The sequence below is a fragment of the Stylophora pistillata genome, chromosome 10 (genome assembly GCF_964205215.1).
Source record: "Stylophora pistillata chromosome 10, jaStyPist1.2, whole genome shotgun sequence".
Lineage (NCBI taxonomy): Eukaryota > Metazoa > Cnidaria > Anthozoa > Scleractinia > Pocilloporidae > Stylophora > Stylophora pistillata.
In genome coordinates, this window is record NC_142528.1 from 27,721,501 (window position 1) to 27,742,906 (window position 21,406).

General features: G+C 39.1%; 2 protein-coding genes and 1 pseudogene across 4 annotated transcripts in view; all 3 read right to left on the reverse strand.

Annotated features, from left to right (window-relative positions):
* Positions 1 to 2,718, reverse strand: part of LOC111319021 (uncharacterized) — a 21,464-nt pseudogene extending 18,746 nt beyond the window's left edge. The window contains exons 1-2 of the transcript XR_015992616.1: positions 2,491 to 2,718; positions 1,809 to 1,860 (exon numbers count right to left, since the gene is read on the reverse strand). The product of XR_015992616.1 is annotated as an uncharacterized LOC111319021 (transcript). The remainder of the gene's footprint in view (positions 1 to 1,808; positions 1,861 to 2,490) is intronic.
* Positions 2,719 to 3,808: 1,090 nt separating this feature from the next.
* LOC148722495 (uncharacterized) lies at positions 3,809 to 8,407 on the reverse strand. Its single transcript, XM_088735303.1, has 6 exons — positions 8,380 to 8,407; positions 8,130 to 8,201; positions 7,142 to 7,213; positions 5,978 to 6,249; positions 5,271 to 5,564; positions 3,809 to 4,913 (listed from the first exon to the last, which is right to left on the reverse strand). Exons 2-6 carry the CDS (start codon positions 8,183 to 8,185, stop codon positions 4,612 to 4,614), a joined length of 996 nt encoding a protein of 331 aa, XP_088591429.1. The 5' UTR covers positions 8,186 to 8,201; positions 8,380 to 8,407; the 3' UTR covers positions 3,809 to 4,611.
* A 430-nt stretch (positions 8,408 to 8,837) lies between these two features.
* LOC148722496 (uncharacterized) lies at positions 8,838 to 20,778 on the reverse strand. Of its 2 annotated transcripts, XM_088735273.1 has the most exons (8): positions 20,537 to 20,778; positions 19,860 to 19,911; positions 17,908 to 17,956; positions 15,423 to 16,620; positions 14,736 to 14,855; positions 14,172 to 14,276; positions 13,907 to 13,948; positions 8,838 to 12,432 (listed from the first exon to the last, which is right to left on the reverse strand). In XM_088735273.1, exons 3-8 carry the CDS (start codon positions 17,923 to 17,925, stop codon positions 8,840 to 8,842), a joined length of 5,076 nt encoding a protein of 1,691 aa, XP_088591399.1. In that variant the 5' UTR covers positions 17,926 to 17,956; positions 19,860 to 19,911; positions 20,537 to 20,778; the 3' UTR covers positions 8,838 to 8,839. The 2 variants fall into 2 exon arrangements, with proteins under 2 accessions (XP_088591399.1, XP_088591398.1); XM_088735272.1 differs by lacking the exon at positions 17,908 to 17,956.
* Positions 20,779 to 21,406: the final 628 nt, after the last annotated feature.

Here is a 21,406-nt window from a genome sequence, read left to right on the forward strand (position 1 = left end):
CAGATGTACACCTTTATTACATGTAAATTCAATTAACAATTGGTTCATACGTCAGCGTGCGTTCATCAAGATATGACCCATGCGGGAAGTTTGGAGAGCACAAAAGATGTGTAGGAGTTGCTTGAGGCGTAACTGAGAGCAACTCTGGCTTCTTGAGTGCTCTCCAAACTTCCTAAGTGCTTCATATCTCGATGAACACACAGCTGACGTATGAACCAATTGTTTTATAACATTTTCAGTGCTGTAGTTTATGTATAAAGGGCAAACATTCCCTCTCCTACACTTCAATGCATTGTTTATAATTTTGTTTTGGAAAAGTACTTTGCCATGCTTCAATGATCTTGTCTCAAATTGGTCAAAAACTGACAGGTGAATTCATGCGTGGAAATGAAGTTAAAAGTTTCGAAATGAGATGAAACCAGTGATTGTTTTGTTTTCCCTTTCTCTGGGTTCTTTCTCAGGAGTTAAAAGATCCATTCCCAAAGAAAAAGAAGGCAGATCTTCATCCGCTTGTTCGCTTGTTGCCATGTCTAGTTTAACTTTCTTGCGGAAGTTTTTCCCATTTTTTAATGAAAAATGCTGAAGTCACTCAGGAGAAAAAATTTTTTCATGAGGCATTTGTTTACTCACATCACCAGCGTGCACAATGGAAAATTGAAGCATGCTCGCACTATTGAATTTGATTGCACGAATTTACAAGCTATGTTATAATACAGATTATGAAAAAGGGAAATGAGAAGTGATTCACAAATACATGTAAAATCCAATCAATTACTAATAACTGCTATACTGTGCTTACAAATTAATAACGATTTGCAGTATTTAAAGAAATTTAACCAGGATTCAAAAAAACACTTAAATCAAGTTAAATCAGTAAAATAACGACACCAGAAGGAAACAACACACGTATAGAATATGGTAAGCCATTTTTATTTAATATTTTTACTTTTAACTATCTCCATGGATATCTTGTAGAAAATCCCATACAAATCCTTATAAATCAACATGCAAATTTTGTTCCTTGTGTGGTTCTCAGAGAGAGCTTGGGCTGCCTGTGGTGTACCATGAACCAATGAAATGACATGCATGATTATTGTCAGTACAGGCATAAGTTATCCCCTAGTCACCGAATCAAAATATGGCACCCAATTTGAATTACCATTGTTCTCGACTTACTAGCCTTGTCTTCACGTGGAAACACAGAGGGATTATCCCATGTGTGAGAGGCTAGTAAGTCCAGAACAATGGAATTCAAATTGGACACCATACTTTGATTTGGTGTATCGACAAGCACTTGTTCAATGGGATTAATTGCACAACACACACCCTCTAGTATATCAGGCTCTAGGAGTTTCATGTTTCATTTCATGTTTCATTTTGTGTTTTCACTTTGAGTATACACCAGAGATTTGGTAATGTATTGTTTATTTTTCTTTCCACCCACCTTTCCACTCTGGGTGATTTTGCATGATGTCAGGGGATGGCAGAGAAGTTTATTAGGCAATCATTGCCTAATGTTTACCTTTTGTTTGTATTCTTAATATACATCTGTTTGTGCCAAAATGCAAGTTGTGTTTTATCTGTGTAAGGGAGGCTTAGTTGGGCAATTGGGGTAAGATTGGCCCATCATATCTCTTAAACAAGCATGGTGACCTATAGAGTCACCAAAAGCCGACTTCTGTTTGATTTGACATTCACTTGAAGTGTGCTTTTCTTGTTATCTCAAATGGGCGGTAACTACTTCAAAGCTTAGTAAAACCTCTAACATATTTGCATCAGTAAAACATCACTAAAACATGAATACTTACCACATTCCGTTGCAAGGGTTCTTTAGGAGAGTTAATCCAGACATTGACATGCCTGAGTGAGATGAAAATAATCAAAGGCCACATTACGATAAGATTTCAAAGATTATTTAATGGTAAGGGAAAATTGAAATAATTCTCAATGTTCTGGATGAGTCTGTTTCTTCTTTACCATTTACTAGAGTTCCAATGATTCACAAAATGCAGATATGAAGACAACAGAAAGTGTACCATATAACCCCATACATTAATTATGAATTCCACTTCGTTCTCTTTCACGACAAAACTTTAAAAACAAAGTCTACTAATCTGAATGCATAATTAATGTATAGGGTTATATGGTACTCTTTCCCTAAAGACTCTTAAATTATATAAAAAGTCTCGTTCTTTCAGAACACTGCTTGAAGCCTGAACAACGAAAAGGTCTTCCCGCTTTTTGCTCAGACATTTCTCACCTAAGTTATACGTAACAGTCGGGAATCTCTATAACGACCAGAACCCAAAATGGCGGGGTCACGCTATTTATCAGAGCAGTAGTAGCCGTCATCATGCAATCCAACCGGCTGTGATTTGAAATACATTCTAGGAGACATTCGAATTGATTTCAAATAGCACAACTACTAAGCAAGATATCTCTCCTCCTATGCAACGTGTCCACAAATCGAACAAACTTCAGCTTAATTACCTTCGATCAGCAGTCACATTACAGTCTGACAGCATAAGCCGCCCAAAAAACAAAAGTTGCAACTGCTCAAGAATCTTCGCTCATCGCCCTGCTGACTGGCTAGCCACAGAATAACAGACACTCCACGATGGGATTCTAAATCACCCCATAATTGAGACATACATAGAAGAAAAATCAACTTGAGTTAATATTTATGCTTCCGTGTGCGTCTTTTGAGGGGCGGAAATACGATACACTCCCAAGAAATTCCTACCCAGAGTTCCCACAGGATTTTTATACTTCCAAATATGGGGTCAACTAATCTGATAAAAATAAACAATTCTAAAGACTGGACTATGAGGCAAATGGATTGTGAAACTCCTACAGCCAGTCAAAGATACTTTTTGATTTAAAAATCTTCCGTTAATTTTCTAATATAAATAAGGAAAGACGATTAAAAATTGTGTAACAAATTTTGAATAGATACTTTTTATTTGCTGCTGAGTACCAAAGAAGTTCTCGATTGTTTCCCCCCCCCGGGGGGGGGGGGAGCTGAAACAGACGGCGGGGATGCTCGTCAGAAATTTTAAATTTAACCTCTAAAAGAGACCATCTGGGCGTGGCTTAAGCAAATTTTGACCCCTAAAAGAGACCGCTCATGTTCATGCATTGTCTCTTTGGCACTTGGTGAGTAGAAAACTAGTTAATCTTGAGGTAATACGGTAAACAAAACAAGTTAAAAAGAAAATTTTACTTCTGTTTCTCTTTGCGTAGTTCTGTATTTCTTCGCGGAACCTTAAACGAGACTTTAGTGGCTTAAAATATTGGCACTTTGCCTGGAACACCCTAAGCGAGACCAAAATCCAAAATTTACACCCCTAAGCGAGACGACGAGCATCCCCGCCTGCTTCATGTGGGAGTTCCCCCCCCGGGTTTTCCCTTCGCCTGCTTGGGTTCCACGCACTCAGTGATAGTATAAATAGAGACGGATAAAAAGCTTGAAGGGGGACGGGTTGAGTCGGATCTTTTTATCTGAAGGCCCTTGGCATATCACAGAATCGTAATTTGGCAAGTTGAAACAAAATATGTTTTACGAGCAATTCGAAATTTGATAACATAAGCAGATGTAGTTTCCCATGACGGTAAATCAGCGTAAAACATACCATATTCAGTGGTGGGTGTATGAAAGAGAAGGAAATAAAGGTAGGGTCAAGGAGCATTCTCAAATAAAACTTCAGTTGTTGAGGATCCCTGACGGCATCAAAGATAGAGAAACAGAGGTGCACTGAACATATCCATATTTGAATAAAAGGGTCGCAAAGTAGTACTCGGTGAATAGTTACCTTTTTAAAACTTCGTTTAATCACTTTCTCCGATCCGTCGTTGGACGAATTCTTTCAATCAAGTTTAAAGTTTACAAACTTGTAAAATGTGTTATTTAATAATGCACACAAGACTAGAAAAAAACAAACAAACAAAAATAGGTAACCGGTAAAGAGGAGCTAATAGGCTGATGTCTGTGAAGTAAATTTGAACTGGAATACGAAACTATTCTGGATAGTAGCGGTTTCACCTTAATACGCCATTTGTCCAGAAACTACTTGCTACACTCTCAACCAATCAAATGCAAGACTGAAACCAACCTCGACTTGGTCACTCATGTCTAGCACTTCAGGATGACTTAATGATTTTACTTCACCTACTTGCGATATTCTTTGCTTTGACTGAACGTTATAACAACTTGGGTTTTCGTTATACACCGCACACTCGAAAAATGCCCTGAGAAAAACTATTCATCTTCACTATACAATGGGAAATTTAATCTGAAAGCAAGAGAATACAGATGATATTCTTTTGTTGAAAATTATCGAGTAGTGAAGAAAGTGAATTCTTAACAAATGATAAAAAAAAAAGCTTAGCCTACACTTAAGAGCTACACCAAAGGGCTTCATCTGTCCACTACAGTTAGCATTATATCTAGATCGTGCAAACGACACAAGGGAGTCTCTCTGTTTCTACATATGGAGGGCAGGAGAACGTCTCACAACTTGCAAAAAGCCCTCGGACATATGTGGCATCTTTCAGTAGATTCCTGGATTGCCGGTCCAAGCAGGTGACGTCTTTGTGGTCCTTCCGGTTGGACTACACCACCAGGTAGCCATCATACTCTCGATGCCAGCCTCGATAGCATTCCTTTCGAGCCGGCAGCATGATCTGCACGCTACGGGTCCTGACCAGGCACAGCACACATGACAGGTAGAAGTAGGTGCCGTGTAGGATGCTGCGTGTCTCGTCCTGCTTTATCGCATCGCGGTTCGCCTGGGATATGTTTCCGAGTGGAGTACTGGGATCCACTTGACCGAAATACCAGGGCTGATTGGGTACGCAGATGTAAGGGGAACCACCTGTACGAGCTTTGTCATGACGTGTACCTGCAGCTTGCCCTGAGAGTTGGAGAGAAGAATCCAGCATTGTTAAGAAAGTCAAGATAAAGGAATTCATTTATAGGTAACTCTAGGACGTAACTAAAGAGGGTGTAAAATAGTATGTCTCCCCTCCCCCCCAACTCAACTTGTGTCACGAAAAAGGTTATTATTTAGCATGATTAAAAACCTGGATTTTTTATACACCCCTAAGGATGAATCTCTCGATAAAAACCTTTTTCTTGTATCCCAAGGATTTTACCGCAGAGTTCTTCATTTTGTCCTCAGGGCTAGGCTGCTTTATTTTTACCTGACGCAGATTTCAGAATTTACAACTTTCCCCTTGACCTTATCTACGGGAAAAATGTTCCTCCTCACCTGAGTACACTATTGTAGCACCTCCCACGGGGCACGTGGTCCTTCCCCATCGAACATAGGTAAGCGCCCCTCCAGCATCCCTGCTTTGATCTCGGCTTGTTTCTTCATAAGACGCAGCCTCGAAGCACGATTTCTCCACCCTCCGCCCCCTCTCCGTGACATAACAAGTCGTCTCCCCACGTTCACCTTTATCACCCTTGTTCCCCACCGTACCAGGAAGTCCCGGTTCGCCGTCCTCTCCCGGTATTCCGGGAACTCCTCTTCCTCCCTTCATTCCAGGTAAACCTCTCGCTCCTATGAGTAACAAGAAAACAAGCAAAACATTGTGATGAAAAAAAAAAGGAAAAAGTTGAGTTCACCTGTCTTGAGTTTTTAAACATGCAGCAATGCCTCTCGATATCAGATAATAGTGTGGCGTGGAAGCGGGTACTAAGTTAGAGATACACGAGGTGGAGTCTCTCTCTTTCTCCTTCTCACGTAACACATGTCATTCCTTAGTAGATCGCACCGTCTCATGACTCTCGCCCCCATTCCTCCCCCACCCTCCGACATGCTCGGTTAAAATCGTGAGATATTCCTCGACACAAATTTGGCGGGGCACGTAGGCGTGTTTTCTTTGCATGAGATCTAGCACAAGACGTAATCCTGTGTTAGGGGACGCAACATTTCTCACTATTTTGGCATCTTGTTTTTATTTTTCTCTTCACCTATTGGACCAAGATCACCCCTTTCTCCTTTTAATCCTCGCTCTCCACGATGCCCAGGGAGACCATTTACACCTGGAGGCCCCGCGGCCCCTGCTGAACCGGGATAACCATCTTTTCCTGGAGGGCCATCTCTTCCAGGGACCCCCGTTGGACCATCCATTCCAGGCCTTCCGTCACTTCCGTCTCTGCCAGGTATTCCAGGCGTACCCGGAGGCCCACGGGGTGTTGCCCGATTGACAGTCTTCGAGTACTGATCCTGTAAATACTGAGTTCTGCAAGAAATGCAATGCAAAGTGATCTTACATAATCCTTGGTAAAACTCATGTCTATTCTGCGTTTTTTAGGCACAAGATAAATCTATTGAGGAGATACTTTTTGCAAATGTTAGCTGGCCAGAAATCACATAGGGCAGAGTTCAATCAGGGTAATTCAATTTTATCAACCGAGTTGGAAATGTTAATTGGCCACGGGCTAACTTTACGAGCATTAGCCCTTCGTCAGAGTGAACAGGGTCTCCACCAAGGCTAACGCCCGACTAGTCATCGTTAGTAACTTCTCATGGTGGCCAGTCGAATGTATATTATAAACTTAGTCGATAAAAAGAAACTACCTCCGCATGTTCACCCTACTTTACAACTGGTTAAATAATAGAAAATGTTACACAGTAGTCGTGTATTTTCTTCATCCATCACTAAACTTTAAAAGCGCCAATGAGCCTAATAACACTAACAAGATTTGCCTATGTGTCTCAAAAACTGTTTCCATCAGTTGGTAAGAAATAATGTGTCACTTGGCTTGTTCCTAGTTAAGATACTCTCGGATTCTCTTGGACCATTTATGGTCAGCTGGGATATGAAGGCTGTAAAAGAAACAGTAACAAAGTAATTGAAAAACAGAGCAATAATTGACGAATTGGAAGGATCTTATCCAACGGGAAGATTCTAATCCAGACCTGCGGATTTCACGCTCAGGTGCTCTACCACTGGGCTGTAGATAATTCAGCGGTTTACTACTATGTATGGATGGTTAAAATGTGATAACCATTGTGTATACTTCTAAGATTAGCTTTGTCACAAAGACTGTGTGTACTTCGAAGATAAGCTTACAATCAATACCGTTCAAAAAATCATTCCATTATGTATTATAGACACATATCTAACTTACCGTTGCGCTAATGGTGCTTTTGATTTCAAAAAACTTAAGTTAAAATCTAACTCCACGAAAAAAGCGTGGTACCTGTCGTAAAAGAAAGCTAAATCAGTTTTATGATATGAGAAAATACTTCTCACTTTGTGGCATACAAGGATAAAACTTATGTTAACTTTAATTCGAAATTGTACAGCCACTAATAATTATGAGTTTTAGCACAGCATAACCTCTCCCTACAAGCCTACTGTTACTTCAAGGGTTGTGAAGACTTACCTCCTGTCACGTGTCTTCTAACGTCATATCCAATCATAGACCGTGCTTACGTCATGTGGTCATTAACCTTGGTGACAGAGAAGTCCAAATCTTTAGTTGCGACGACATAAAAAAGCTTCTTTGGAAATCTTCCTTTTGAGAGTATTGAAAAGCAAAGGCTTCTACTTTAGAACACCTCTACGGCCAAAAGTACTAAATCTAAGATGCGAGCACAGAAAAAAAATGTCACATACAAAACACAAACACTTTTCAAATCAGAGGTAAACTATGACATTCAGAAAAATACCAACAGATGCGAACATTGCAATGAATACAAAACAAAAATTAGGAGCGAAAATAACAACTTGAACGAGTAACGATTTTCAGGTCCAATAAATACCATACCGTTATTTACACAAATGGTAAACGGATCATATCAATTTTCTCTCACCTCATCGTTGTAATTTAACCACAGAGTATCACAGCTATGAGCCTCTTCAACTAAAAAAGTTGACAACAATCATGATTTTGACTGTTCTGACTATATCATCATCCTCAGATAACAACACTCTTTTCTAATTCATCTTCTTCAAGATGAATAACCTCCACATTTTTTAATGAAATTACTCTGACTTTTGTTTCATATCGTTCTGAATTTCCTAACCTTTGGTTTCCCAAAAGGCAGCTGGACGCTATCTATCTAAGGTCTAAACCGCGATAAAATGTTTGAAATTTGTGGTTACCTCACTACCTCACTGTGTCACCGGCCTCCAGGTAACGGTGCCTGGTTAAAGCAAAAGGTGGCATCTATCGCATATAGTACCTGAGATGAGTATGAAAAATCAAACAAATCTGAATATGTCTAATTCATACCAAACTAAAAAGTGCAAATCTCACTGAAATTAGAAGTCATACCACGCTATATACTTTTTTTTTGTTTAAGCACAGAATAGCCTGTCGCTAAAAGCCTGGTGTTGATTTAAGTAAAGTGAATAACTTACCCTCTGCAAAGGATCTTCTAACCTCATAGAATCTCAAGGACTTCGCATGCGTCATGTGGTCTTTAACCCGTCATCACGGAGTCGTCAGTCTTTCATTGCCAGTATGTAACATACATTATTCAGGAGTCTTCGTTTGTTGTACAGCAGTTTGGTCCAGCTCAACTGAAACATATCCAGGCCATTCATTTCTTTGACGAGTTTAAAAAACAACATTCAACCAGTGAGTGCCCTCATGTCACAAGGATTGCATTCCACCATGTGAAATTCAGAATCATACCCAGTCTCCTCTCCCGTCAACGTAACTGTTGAATGAAGTTACTGACGAGCTGTTCCAGATGAGATTTGCAGTCTTTGTAATTGTAATCACTGAATGTAAGACAAGTGCACCACAAGCTCATGTTAGTGTACTCAGTCAGTGTTGAGGATGTTTAAAAGATATGCTGTTCGCTAAGTCAGACATTTAAGTTTTTTCATTTCTCTCACTGAACACGTTCACTTCGAGACAAATTCTGATTGGTGAATTTTTCATTTCCAAAGCTTGACTTAATTTGTGTACCCAGTCTTCATAGCATTCATATGAGTTGCTGTGGTAGTTAAGTGCAAGATTCAATGTGGCAAGTGACGTGTTTTCTGATAAAAAACTAAACAGACGGACCACCCAGTCTCCACTCATCTCACCGCAGTTATTGACTGAAATATTTAGCGTTGTTATTGACATGTTTTGTTCCAAACCCCTCGGCGGTCCAACCGCCCACAATTCGCCTATTTTCTTGTAGTTGTTGACCATAATACTGAGCGTGGTTAATGACGTGTTTACCTCCGAATCTCCCCAGAAAACAGCAAAGGAGTCAACGTCATACAAGTCACTGTAGATGTTCTCTGTAATACTCAGGGCGGTCACTGATGTGTTTCCTTGCAAACCAAGATACAGTCTAGCCTTCCAGTCCAATTCCATTTCAATGTAGATGTTCAATGTAATACTTAACGTGGTTATTGACGTGTTTCGATTCAAACTATCCCACAGACAACCTATCCAGTCGCCTGTGCGTGCCCCTCTGTATTTGTTGACTGTAATACTCAGCGTAGTTATTGACGTGTTCTGTGCCACACCACTCCACAGACCACCCAAGCCGCCTTCATTCCAGCAACTGTAGTCGTTGAATGTGAGGCTTAACGTGGTAAGTGACACGAATTTCGCCAAAACGTCGCCAGCACTACATCCCCAGTCCACTTCACTTGAGTTACTGGGATTATCCAAGTTCAGACTCAATTTACTTACACGCGAGCAGTTAGACTTGAATTTTGTAAACGCTTCTTTTAATGACGAAGAATCGACTCCATATAACTTAACTTCATCGCATCTTTTGTCAACTACATTCACGTCTTGGACATTTAAAGTAAAGGCAAATGTTTGACTGCATTTAAGTGATTGAAGTATGCTGTTTCCATCTATCGTCAACTCTCCCCGAATGTTGATACTTAAGTCGGACAGTGGGCATGAGTTAACTTTGTCAAAGTTCTCAGCCAAACAGGTAGCAACACTGTCTGTTACTCGTCCGTGGATATTCAAATTAACACAGGAAACTCTTGATGCTATCAGGAGTTTGCATAAATCACTTACTCCACTGCAACTCAACTCTCCCCACATGTTTACAGTAAATGAATCCAGTTTAAACGCGCCAACTCTTTCATTTCGAACAGGACGAAGACAGGCTACCTGTAGAGTTGTTATTTTGCCAACTACGTCCGGTTTAATTGTAAGAGACATGGACGACGACCTTTTAGCAGCATAGAGAGTCTCACAAATATTTACCCAGTTGTCAGGAAGTCCTCCAAACACTTTTACTTCCAGTGACTTTAAAGCGCTATTTCGTAGAACACCCATTTTTAACGAAGTGACAGCAGAGCAGCTGACGCTTCCATAAACAATCAATGTGAGGGATTGTAAGAACGGATTGGTTGCGAGTCCTTCGCCGATTGAAGTCGCCAATGAATCGTGCATGTCTCCATAAATAGCGAGGTTAAGAGATTTAAGTGATCTCTTCCATAACAATTTTTTCAAAGGCTTTTTTTCACTTTCCCTTACCGAGCCATTGATCTCCAGAACAACAGATGTCAGCGGTCTTTCTCCAGACAATCCCTTTTCAAGAACAGTCGTCCAATTCTCACCTAACTGACCCAACAGTTTTAAAGTCATGGTTTGTAGTGCTTTGTTTGCGGCTAAACTGTCACCAATAGCAACAGCCTCCTCCGAGGAAAAAGGAAAATGTCGTTCAAAAGTAAAGGAATGTAAAGATAAGTTCACTTGAAGTGCACTACACACAGCTGGTGTTACGTTTACAAATTCCGTAAAATTAAAAACGACAATAGTTTCTAGCCTTGAGTACGAGGCTACAAGCTCATCAAGATCATCACCAACTGTGTCACTCCACGACAACAATTCACTAAGATCATTATGAAATCCAAGCGGTGCTTGGGCTAACGAATCGAATACGGTAAGATGAACAGGTAGTTGTAATTGTGTGAAGCTCTTGCAAGCATTTACAACAGATATGAACGCGCTCAATGAGCGCTCATTCTTGTAAATGACCACTGAGTGAGGAAACGGGACATAAGAACAAAGAGTCACTGCCATTTGTTCAGCATTTCTATTTTCACTGAAACACTCAATGAAGAAAGTCGCCTCTTGTCTAGTGCAATTCGGCCAGTCCCAATCTGTCATCTGCAGATTCTCACCAATGTGATCAAACAGAGTAACAGCATCTTCACCCAGTATGCCAGACAGAAAGATAAACACTTGATTGTAGTCACCTGTAAGCTCCTCATAAAATTTTAACTTCAAATCACGAAAGACGTTAACTTTCTCATTCAGTAGCTTGTGTGCGAGATATAATGCCGCCAAGTACTCTTGAAAAGTCTTGTGAAGAAAGTGATATTCGTGCTGAGGGTTGATCTTCTTGGCACTGGCCTCTTTAAAAACCAAACCAAGTTTACGAGCTGCCAGAGTTTTCATTTTACTTTCAAATTTTGCCAACTCTTTTTCTCGAAACGAAAAGCGATCTTTCTTCAAACACCTCCAAGCTAATTTCCCCAATGCTAGCAAGCTATCTTTAAATTGTTCCTCTAGAGCTTTGTTATCAGCAGCGGCTTTCACATTGTTTTTGGCACAATACCTTCGTAAAAGGCAGCGGACAATGATTTGATAAAGTTCGGTCCGAGAAGAAGGCAGATTGCCTTCATAATCCTCGAAAACAACACAGAGAAGTAGCAGATTCAATGGATTGCTCGGGAGTGCATGTAGGAAGGTGTTTTTTTGAATTGCCTGAATAAGCCACTCTCCTTTTTGTTCATCGACACGAACAAAGTGCTTTCTAATGTATTGGAATGCGTCTGCTTCGGTGAACCCCTTAATTTGAAGAAGAACAGCAAAGTTTCCATTCTGCCGCACTAAAATTCCTTTTTCTTGACGAGATGAAGCCAATATATGGCAAAATGACCAACGTTGTCTATCTAGTAACTCGTTCACGTGGTTTTCAGCTGTTTCGGGAAGCTCATCAAGGCCGTCCAAAACGATCAAGATGCTCGGCTGATTATGAATGTCCTCGATGTAATCTAGCAGCCTTTTCTTAACCTCTTTCTCTATATCATTGGGGAAGAGCTGATCAAAAATGGCTTCGCATAAATTCCCACGGATATCTCGGCATTTCAACAGCAGCAGAAGTTTAAAAACTGGGAAAGTGGATTCATCTGGGATTTTTTTGTTTGCCCAGTCATGAGAGATTTTAAGACAAAAAGTTGTCTTTCCAATTCCAGGGCTTCCTTCCACTAGAACCATGGCATCGTCACCTTTATTCAGAGTGTTAAAGATGTCAAACATGTTCACTTCATTGTCTTCCAACTTGGAATCAGTTATTCTTCTTGAGACGATTGACAATCTTGTATAAACATCGTCAAGACGTAACATGAAATTGCTGTCCCAAAAGAGTGGGTTTATTCGAGCCCGTCTGTTGTATTCTCTTTTGAGAAATTCCGTAAAAAAAGAAAGAGCACGATCTACAAAAAACAGATTAAAACAAAACGGTAAACTTCCATACTATTTCCAAGTGACTTTTCTGATGACTGACCTTGCAGTTATTTAGTAAATAAACCCCTTCGGGCGGCTGGCATGTTGGCTGATAATGTCCGCGGCTGAAAGATTGTTCGAAAAATGAATATTTGGCTGAGAAGCGAAGCTTCGAGGGAAAATATGAAATTTTGAGGACAATCTCTCAGCCAAGGACATTCTCAGCCGACATACCAGCAAACCAGAACGGGGTTTATTTACTTTATGACCCTCCCATTAATTTTCACATCGCAATTAAACTGCGCGTCAACACAGTAAAAAAAGCCAGTGGTGATCTGATGGCGTATGCGCGTGATTGACGCAAGCAAGCAAGCAAAAAAAAAAATGAATTTGGTTTCCATCCATGTAAATAGGAGAACGGAAAAGTTGGAACTCTTGTGTTGACCATGTTTCTTTTTCACGGAAAAAATCCAAGGACAAATTTCGACGCAGACGGGGGTTATTGTGTGATAACTGTCCTGTGATTTTGCATCACGTGACGTAAAGTAACCAATAAAATCGCGCCAAAATTAATGGGTGGGTTATAATTAACAATTATTCCACGAGCGCGCGTTGGATATGAGATGATAGATAGCCAACGAGGCGTGTAGCGCCGAATTGGCTATAATGATCTCATATCCAACAAGCGCGAGTCGAATAATTGTTTTATTAAAAACGTTAAATTAAATTATTCGATTTTATTACATTTTTAGCTCCCGTTTAATTTTAAGCTGATATGTCCGCTTAGCATATTTGCAGATTATGGTATATTTGCTGATATACCATAATGGCTACGCCTATAAAAAATTCTTGAATTGCATTATCCGATGATCTAGTTTTTAATAATTACAGTTATAACTTTTGATTACGCAGTTTATGGTGGGAGTATTTCATGCATTCACATTGAACAACACACATGTTGATGAACAGACAACAAGGCATTCATCCCTCTAAGTTACTCAAGTACTTTAAAGTTTAGCAACTGAGGTTCTAAATGTGGAAAACAATAATCCCTTCTTTTCTTCGTTACTTGCATACAACTCCTGGTAATTGTGAAGAACAGCTCCCCTCCACCGACAGTTGGCCAACTGCCAGCTGACAGTTGGCTGACATTAAACCAACAGGCCACCGATAGGTAACCAACAGGTTAGTGACAGGTGGTGAAATAGCTCTATTAGACACCGTATGTCCATTTTACAAAAGTGATTAGAGCAGACATGTGCATTTTTGCATTCAAAACTCATCCCCTAAAATAGAATTGTCTGGTTATGAGTGAAAAATCTTCCTTGTTTAACCATAAAACTTGAACCACTCATAAGTACTTAACCACAATGTTGATTGAGTGGGATAATGAATCTGTGCAACACAGATGGTAGCAAGGCGATTTAAACACAAAATAATTATAAATATTTGCTAAATACTCACCTTCAGACATATCTCCTTCCTCAGATGTTGGGTTTTTATGACCTGGAAAGTAGATAAAGAGACGTCTAACCCCTTGCCGTTCTCTACAGATACATAGAACTGGCCATGATCAAATGAACTCTCCATAGTCAAGAGAAAATAAACTACAATTGGTCCCCAAGAGGATAACATTGCAAGACATGCACAATTACTGCTAAACTAACAATATCTTTTCACATCTCTGAGCAATGATATGAGCACTGAAATTAATTGTAATTTAACTCACTCTGAATGTGTTTTCTCTGATAACTGATTTTGTCAGGAGCTGAGGGAAATTGTCCATATTCAACAGAGGAATCTTGAAAATAGCAACCAGAGGAGCCTTCCAGGGCTAAAAATGAGAAATAACATGATTTTGTTGGGGGTCCTGTTTCTCACACGCTGAATACTTAAATGTGTTCTGATTTTTCCTGGAGTTCAGACACCTTTCCAACTTAAAGGACTTGGTGACTTTCAGTGCTTTCTGTTACCATTAATGGGACTTTCTGGTGTTTTCTATACTGTAGAATCAAATTAAGCTCTTGGTTTCAAAATGATGCAAAACAACAATTTGATCAAGGTTTTTCTTGGGTAGTTTTCTTTGACCTTTCATAACACATAGTGCACTCAACTCATTTGTCTGCCATGACCCATACAAAAACAGTTTAAAATTTTTCATTTGCACTATGATGAAAGCGGTTCACAAATACATGCAAAATCCAATCAATCACCAATAACTGCTATACTGTGCTTACAAATTAATTATGAGTTGCAGTATTTGAAGAAGTTAAAACTTGATATATACAATTACCATCAGGCTGATTATGAGGAGTCAACTCTTGTCTGATTCTCTTGGAAGGTTGATCAGGAGTGGCAAGGGATGATGGTCTCTTACTCCTAACTGGTGATGTTGCCCTGATTTCTGATGACCCTACAAGACCAAATGTACATGTATAACACAATAATACAGAACATTTGAATTACCTATGCTTCTTCCATAAGAAGATAAAATGACATATAAAAAAAAATGTTCCCAGTGGCAAACCTTTCTAGAGATTTCTATAGCACTTGACACCTTGATGTGTTAATGTAGCTTAGGTCCCAGGTAAAAATGCTAGTCTGGCCAAATGGAGTTTATTTGAAATTCCACATCCCACCTACCCCCAACAGATGTCCTTGGCACTTTACCAGCACTCATTCATAAGTATACAGTCATGTATTTATTTTAGCACCATAACCCAAGTCAGACCTCAAGCCCACACCTTTCAATCTGGAGTTAAGTCTCCCTTTGAAATCTTCCTCAACCACTCCAAAAATAGCTGGCCAAATACAAGACTTTACCATCATCATTATAAACCTTAAATGTTTACAGCATGTATGGGTACACAACTCTATATCTACAGTGTATCTGTACATGTTATAACAGTGTATTGCACAATATAATTTCACTGTCATTAAATTTAAAAATATATATTATTATAAATGAGAGCTTATTTACCGAGTGCAAGGTTCTGGATCTTTTCCACAAGGATCTTGCAAGGTCTCTCCCACTCATATGTTTCGTGATAAAAGTCACGAAGAACCTTTGACTCCCTGAGGCGTACTTTCCTATGTTTTTGACGTACAGCTTTGATTTCTTTGGCCCAGTCTCTAGGATCTTCCAAGTCTACCACACACTGCGAGCCAAAAGGTACTTCCTTCAGAGCTACTCCAAGTCCTGAATTACCACTGACAAGTACTGGCAGACCAGCAGATAAGGCTTTAAGAGCAGGAAGTCCATAGCCTTCACTCCTCGAAGGCATTATGGCAAGATCCACCTCACAGAACAAGTTGGCTAGCACTTCTCTGCTGTCATTAGAGCTGCAAACAATTAGCTGATTACGATTGATGCCATGCTGAAGCAACATTTCAGCTATTTCCTCTCCTTTTTCTTGTTGTGAATAAACAAACCTTAGTCTGTAGGATTTGTCATTCAGCTCAGCAATTGCTTTGACAGCAATGTCAAAACCTTTCACATTGAAATCTTTACAGCTGTCTCCATTTCCAATCACTAAAACACAGAATGTCATCCTCTCTTCCCCTGCTTGTTCTATGTCTAGAAATTCAGAGAAAATGCCAGGGGTGAGATCGAAAACATTTTGCTCCTTTTTAACAGAACGAAGGTAGCGTTTATAAGCATCTGCCAGCTTGGGTCCTATTGCTACAACCTCATCAGCAAGCTGACAAAGTTTTACTTCTGCCTTTTGCTGTTGTTCTCCTTCTGAAATGTTCCTGTAAATTCCAAGTTCCTCTGGGGCAGTGTGGACAACCTGAATCCATTTGCAATGGTGATGTTTTTTGATGAACTGCACTTGTTTGCCAAGAGTTACCCCATGTCCAAGAACACAATCCATCACATGTCCATCTGGAAGATTGATCAACCAGTCAACTGGATTCAATCCAACCATTTCTTCAGCTTCAATAAGCTGAACATCATGACTTTCTGCATTTCTCCTGTCTCCTTCACTGCACCGAGGAAGAAAGACACTAACTTCCACATCGGAGAATTTAGCTAACTGGATGGCCAGCTCTCTGCTGATGGTTGACAAGTCTCCATCAGTTGAGGATCTCCACTCACTACTCAGCAAGGTGACTTTCAGTCTCCTGTTTTGCAGTCCTTCCTGTGATGTAGAGGCTTCACTTTGAGTGGCAAATTCCTTCAAAAGAAAAGCAGCCAAGATTTAGAATTACTCTCTTCAGAGTTAACACTGTAAAACATGTTCCCTTACTTTATGATAATTTTTATCATGAATATGTTGATATACCTGTAATAGACTTGCCATTGAGTTCTTTGTATACTAACAAAGTTAGAGATGACTTGCATTAACAGGAACACAGGATTAACTTAAAGCCACTGACACCTACTTAGGATGTTACTGTCTGCAGAATGTGTTTACACAAAAAACCTGGACTTTCCTTTTAATACTTAATGCAATTTTTCATTGGGAAACAGTTCAATAATAAAATCTTGACAATGAATAGTTCATCCTTGGTCATGAGTCAATGAGGACTGTAAAATTCAAAGAACTAAAAAAGACCAAAAAGGTACATACACATATCATGGATTTAAAAGAAAAAGGGTTTCTCTTGCATGTGATTCTGACCTAGACATGTTCTTTATTGAAAAGCCCAACTATCTTTAAAAATCGTGAAAACAATTATACATGTATCAGGGCTCGACACTAATGATAGCCCACTAGCCACAGACTAGTAAAAATTCAGTTTTGGCGAGCGGTTTTCAATTTCCACTAGCCAGTTTGGCAAGTAAACAGATTGAAATTATCGTAACATCTAAAAACATCTAAGATGTCACTAGCCACTTAAATTGGCTGGTAAGTTGCAAAGTTACTGTCAAGCCCTGCGTATTATTTGTTCTAAGTCATTGAGAGTTTCAAGACACATTATACAATAGGGCAAATTTGTATAATTAACCTGTTCACATTAAGTGCTAAGGAGAAAACAGTTATGAATGTATGTGTGTCCAGACACATCACAATTCACAATGGAATGTACTGGACTTTTAGTGCTTTTTTTTCTTTTTCTTTTAAGCCAAGAACTAGCCAAAAACATAAGATTATATGGAGCCATTATCAAAAGGTAATGGATGTGTAAGCACAGATGTAGTGCTATTTAATAATTATAAACTTGTCTTGCTGATTCTTGTGACTTTACAGACACCACCACCCAACGAAAACCATTACCCCTTGTAGAGTTGGTTCATCAAATAAATGTGCTCAAGTGTTCTTAATTGTACTTCTCATTTCCCTATGACAAACAGTTCATTAACATATAACAAATGGGTTATGCGAATTTGCTCAAACAACACAGAAAGGTATTAATTTTATAGTGATGACTTTAAAGGAAAAAGCATTAATTTCTCTTAATTAATTAATTACAACTTCAAAGCTCTGCAAAATTATTAAATTAAGAGTTATTACTTTTACCTTTGATAGCCCAGACATCACAGGAAACCTTTAATGTTGAATGGTGTTGCTGGAAGAAAATTTGCAAAGGCAAAAATTAACTTCACTTATCTCAACAAAAAGGACTTTCAGTTGAATTACTCATTTCTCTCAATGTCAAAAGATGTACACCTTAATTACATGTAAATTCAATTAACAATTGGTTCATACATCAGTGTGCATTCATCAAGATATGAAGCACGCAGGAAGTTTGAAGAGCATGAAAGATGCGTAAGAGTTGCTCGAGGCTACGCCTCGAGCAACTCTAACTTCTTGAGTGCTCTCCAAACTTCCCAAGTGTTTCATATCTCAATGAACACACAGCTGACGTATGAACCAATTGTTTAATAACATTTTCAACACTGTAGTTTATGTATAAAGGGTAGAAATTCCCTCTCCTATGCTTCAATGCACTGTTTATTTTGTTTTGGAAAAGTATTTTGCCATGCTTCAATGATCTTGTCTCAAATTGGTCAAAAACTGACATGTGAATTCATAAGTGGAAATGACGTTAAAGTTTCGAAACGAGATGAAACCATTGATTGTTTTGTTTTCCCTTTCTCTGGGTTCTTTCTCAGGAGTTAAAAAATCCATTCCCAAAGAAAAAGTAGGCAGATCTTCATCGGCTTGTTTGCTTGTTGCCATGTCTAGTTTAACTTTTTTGCGGAAGTTTTTCCCATTTTTTAATGAAAAATGCTGAAGTCACTCGCGAGAAAAAGATTTTTTCCGGAGGCATTTGTTTACTGACATCACCATCGTGCAGAATGGAAAATTGAAGCACGCTTGCACTATTGAATTTGATTGAACAAATTTACAAGCCATGTTATAATACAGATTATGAAAAAGGGAAATGAGAAGTGGTTCACAGATACATGCAAAATCCAATCAATTACCAATAACTGCTATACTGTGCTCACAAATTAATAATGAGTTGCAGTATTTAAAGAAGTTTAACCAGGTTTAACCAGGATTCAAAAAGAGACTTAAATCAAGTTAAATCGGTAAAATAATGACACCAGAAGGAAACAACACACGTATAGAATAAGGTAAGTAATTTTTATTTAATATTTTCACTTTTAACTATCTCCATGAATATCTTGCAGAAAATCCCATACAAATCCTTATAAATCGACATGCAAATTTTGTTCCTTGTGAGGTTCTCAAAGAGAGCCTGGGCCGCCTGTGGTGTACCATGAACCAATGAAATGACATGCATGATTATTGTCAGTACAGGCATAAATTATCCCCTAGTCACCGAATCGAAATATGGCATCCAATTTGAATTACCATTGTTCTGGACTTACTAGCCTTGTCTTTACGTGGAAACACAAAGGGATTATCCCATGTGTGAGAGGCTAGTAAGTCCAGAACAATGGAATTCAAATTGGACACCATATTTCGATTTGGTGTATCGACAAGCACTTGTTCAATGGGATTAATTGCACAACACACACCCTCTAGTATCAGGCTCTAGGAGTTTCATGTTTCATTTCGTGTTTTATTTTGTGTTTTCACTTTGAGCATACACCAGAGATTTGATAATGTATTGTTTATTTTTCTTTCCACCCACCTTTCCACTCTGGGTGATTTTGCATGATGTCAGGGGATGGCAGAGAAGTTTATTAGGCAATCATTGCCTAATGTTTACCTTTTGTTTGTATTCTTAATATACATCTGTTTGTGCCAAAATGCAAGTTGTGTTTTATCTGTGTAAGGAAGGCTTAGTTGGGGAATTGGGATAAGATTGGCCCATCATATCTCTTAAACAAGCATGGTGACCTATGCAGTCACCAAAAGCCGACTTCTGTTTGATTTGACAATCACTTGAAGTGTGCTTTTCTTGTTATCTCAAATGGGCGGTAACTACTTCAAAACTTAGTAAAACCTCTAACATATTTGCATCAGTAAAACATCAATAAAACATGAATACTTACCACATTCCGTTGCAAGGGTTCTTTAGGAGGGTTAATCCAGACATCGACATGCCTGAGTGAGATGAAAATAATCAAAGGCCACATTACGATAAGATTTCAAAGATTATTTAATGGTAAGGGAAAATTGAAATAATTCTCAATGTTCTGGATCAGTCTGTTTCTTCTTTACCATTTACTAGAGTTCCAATGATTCACAAAATGCAGATATGAAGACAACAGAAAGTGTACCATTTAACCCCATACATTAATTATGAATTCCACTTCGTTATCTTTCACGACAAAACTTTAAAAACAAAGTCTACTAATCTGAATGCATAATTAATGTATGGGGTTATATGGTACTCTTGCCCTAAAGACTCTTAAATTATATAAAAAGTCTCGTTCTTTCAGAACACTGCTTGAAGCCTGAACAACGAAAAGGTCTTCCCGCTTTTTGCTCGACATTTCTCACCTAAGTTGTAACAGTCGGGAATCTCTATAACGACCAGAACACAAAATGGCGGGGTCACGCTATTTATCAGAGCAGTAGTAGCCGTCATCATGCAATCCAACCGGCTGTGATTTGAAATACATTCTAGGAGACATTCCAATTGATTCCAAATAGCACAACTACTAAGCAAGATATCTCTCCTCCTATGCAACGTGTTCACGAAACAATCAAACTTCAGCTTAATTACCTTCGATCAGCAGTCAGATCACAGTCTGACAGCATAAGCCGCCCAAAAAACAAAAGTTGCAACTGCTCAAGAATCTTCGCTCACCGCCCTGCTGACTGGCTAGCCACAGAATAACAGACACTCCACGATGGGATTCTAAATCACCCCATAATTAAGATATACATAGAAGAAAAATCAACTTGAGTTAATATTCATGCTTTTGTGTGCGTCTTTTGAGGGGCGGAAATACGATACACTCCCAAGAAATTCCTACCCAGAGTTCCCACAGGATTTTTATACTGCCAAATATGGGGTCAACTAATCTCATCTAACAAACCATTCTAAAGACTGGACTATGAGGCAAATCGATTGTGGAACTCCTACAGCCAGTCAAAGATACTTTTTGATTTAAACATCTTCCGTTAATTTTCTAATATAAATAAGGAAAGACGATTAAAAATTGTGTAACAAATTTTGAATAGATACTTTTTACTTGCTGCTGAGCACCAAAGAAGTTCTCGATTGTTTCCCCCGGGGGGGGGGGGGGGGGGGCAGCTGAAACAGACGGCGGGGATGCTCGTCAGAAATTTTAAATTCAACCCCTAAAAGAGACCATCTGGGCGTGGCTTAAGCAAATTTTGACCCCTAAAAGAGACCGCTCATGTTCATGCATTGTCTCTTTGGCACTTGGTAAAATAGAAAACTAGTTAATGTTGAGGTAATACGGTAAACAAAACAAGTTAAAAAGAAAATTTTACTTCTGTTTCTCTTTGCGTAGTTCTGTATTTCTTCGCGGAACCTTAAACGAGACCTTAGTGGCTTAAAATATTGGCACTTTGCCTGGCACACCCTAAGCGAGACCAAAATCCAAAATTTACACCCCTAAGCGAG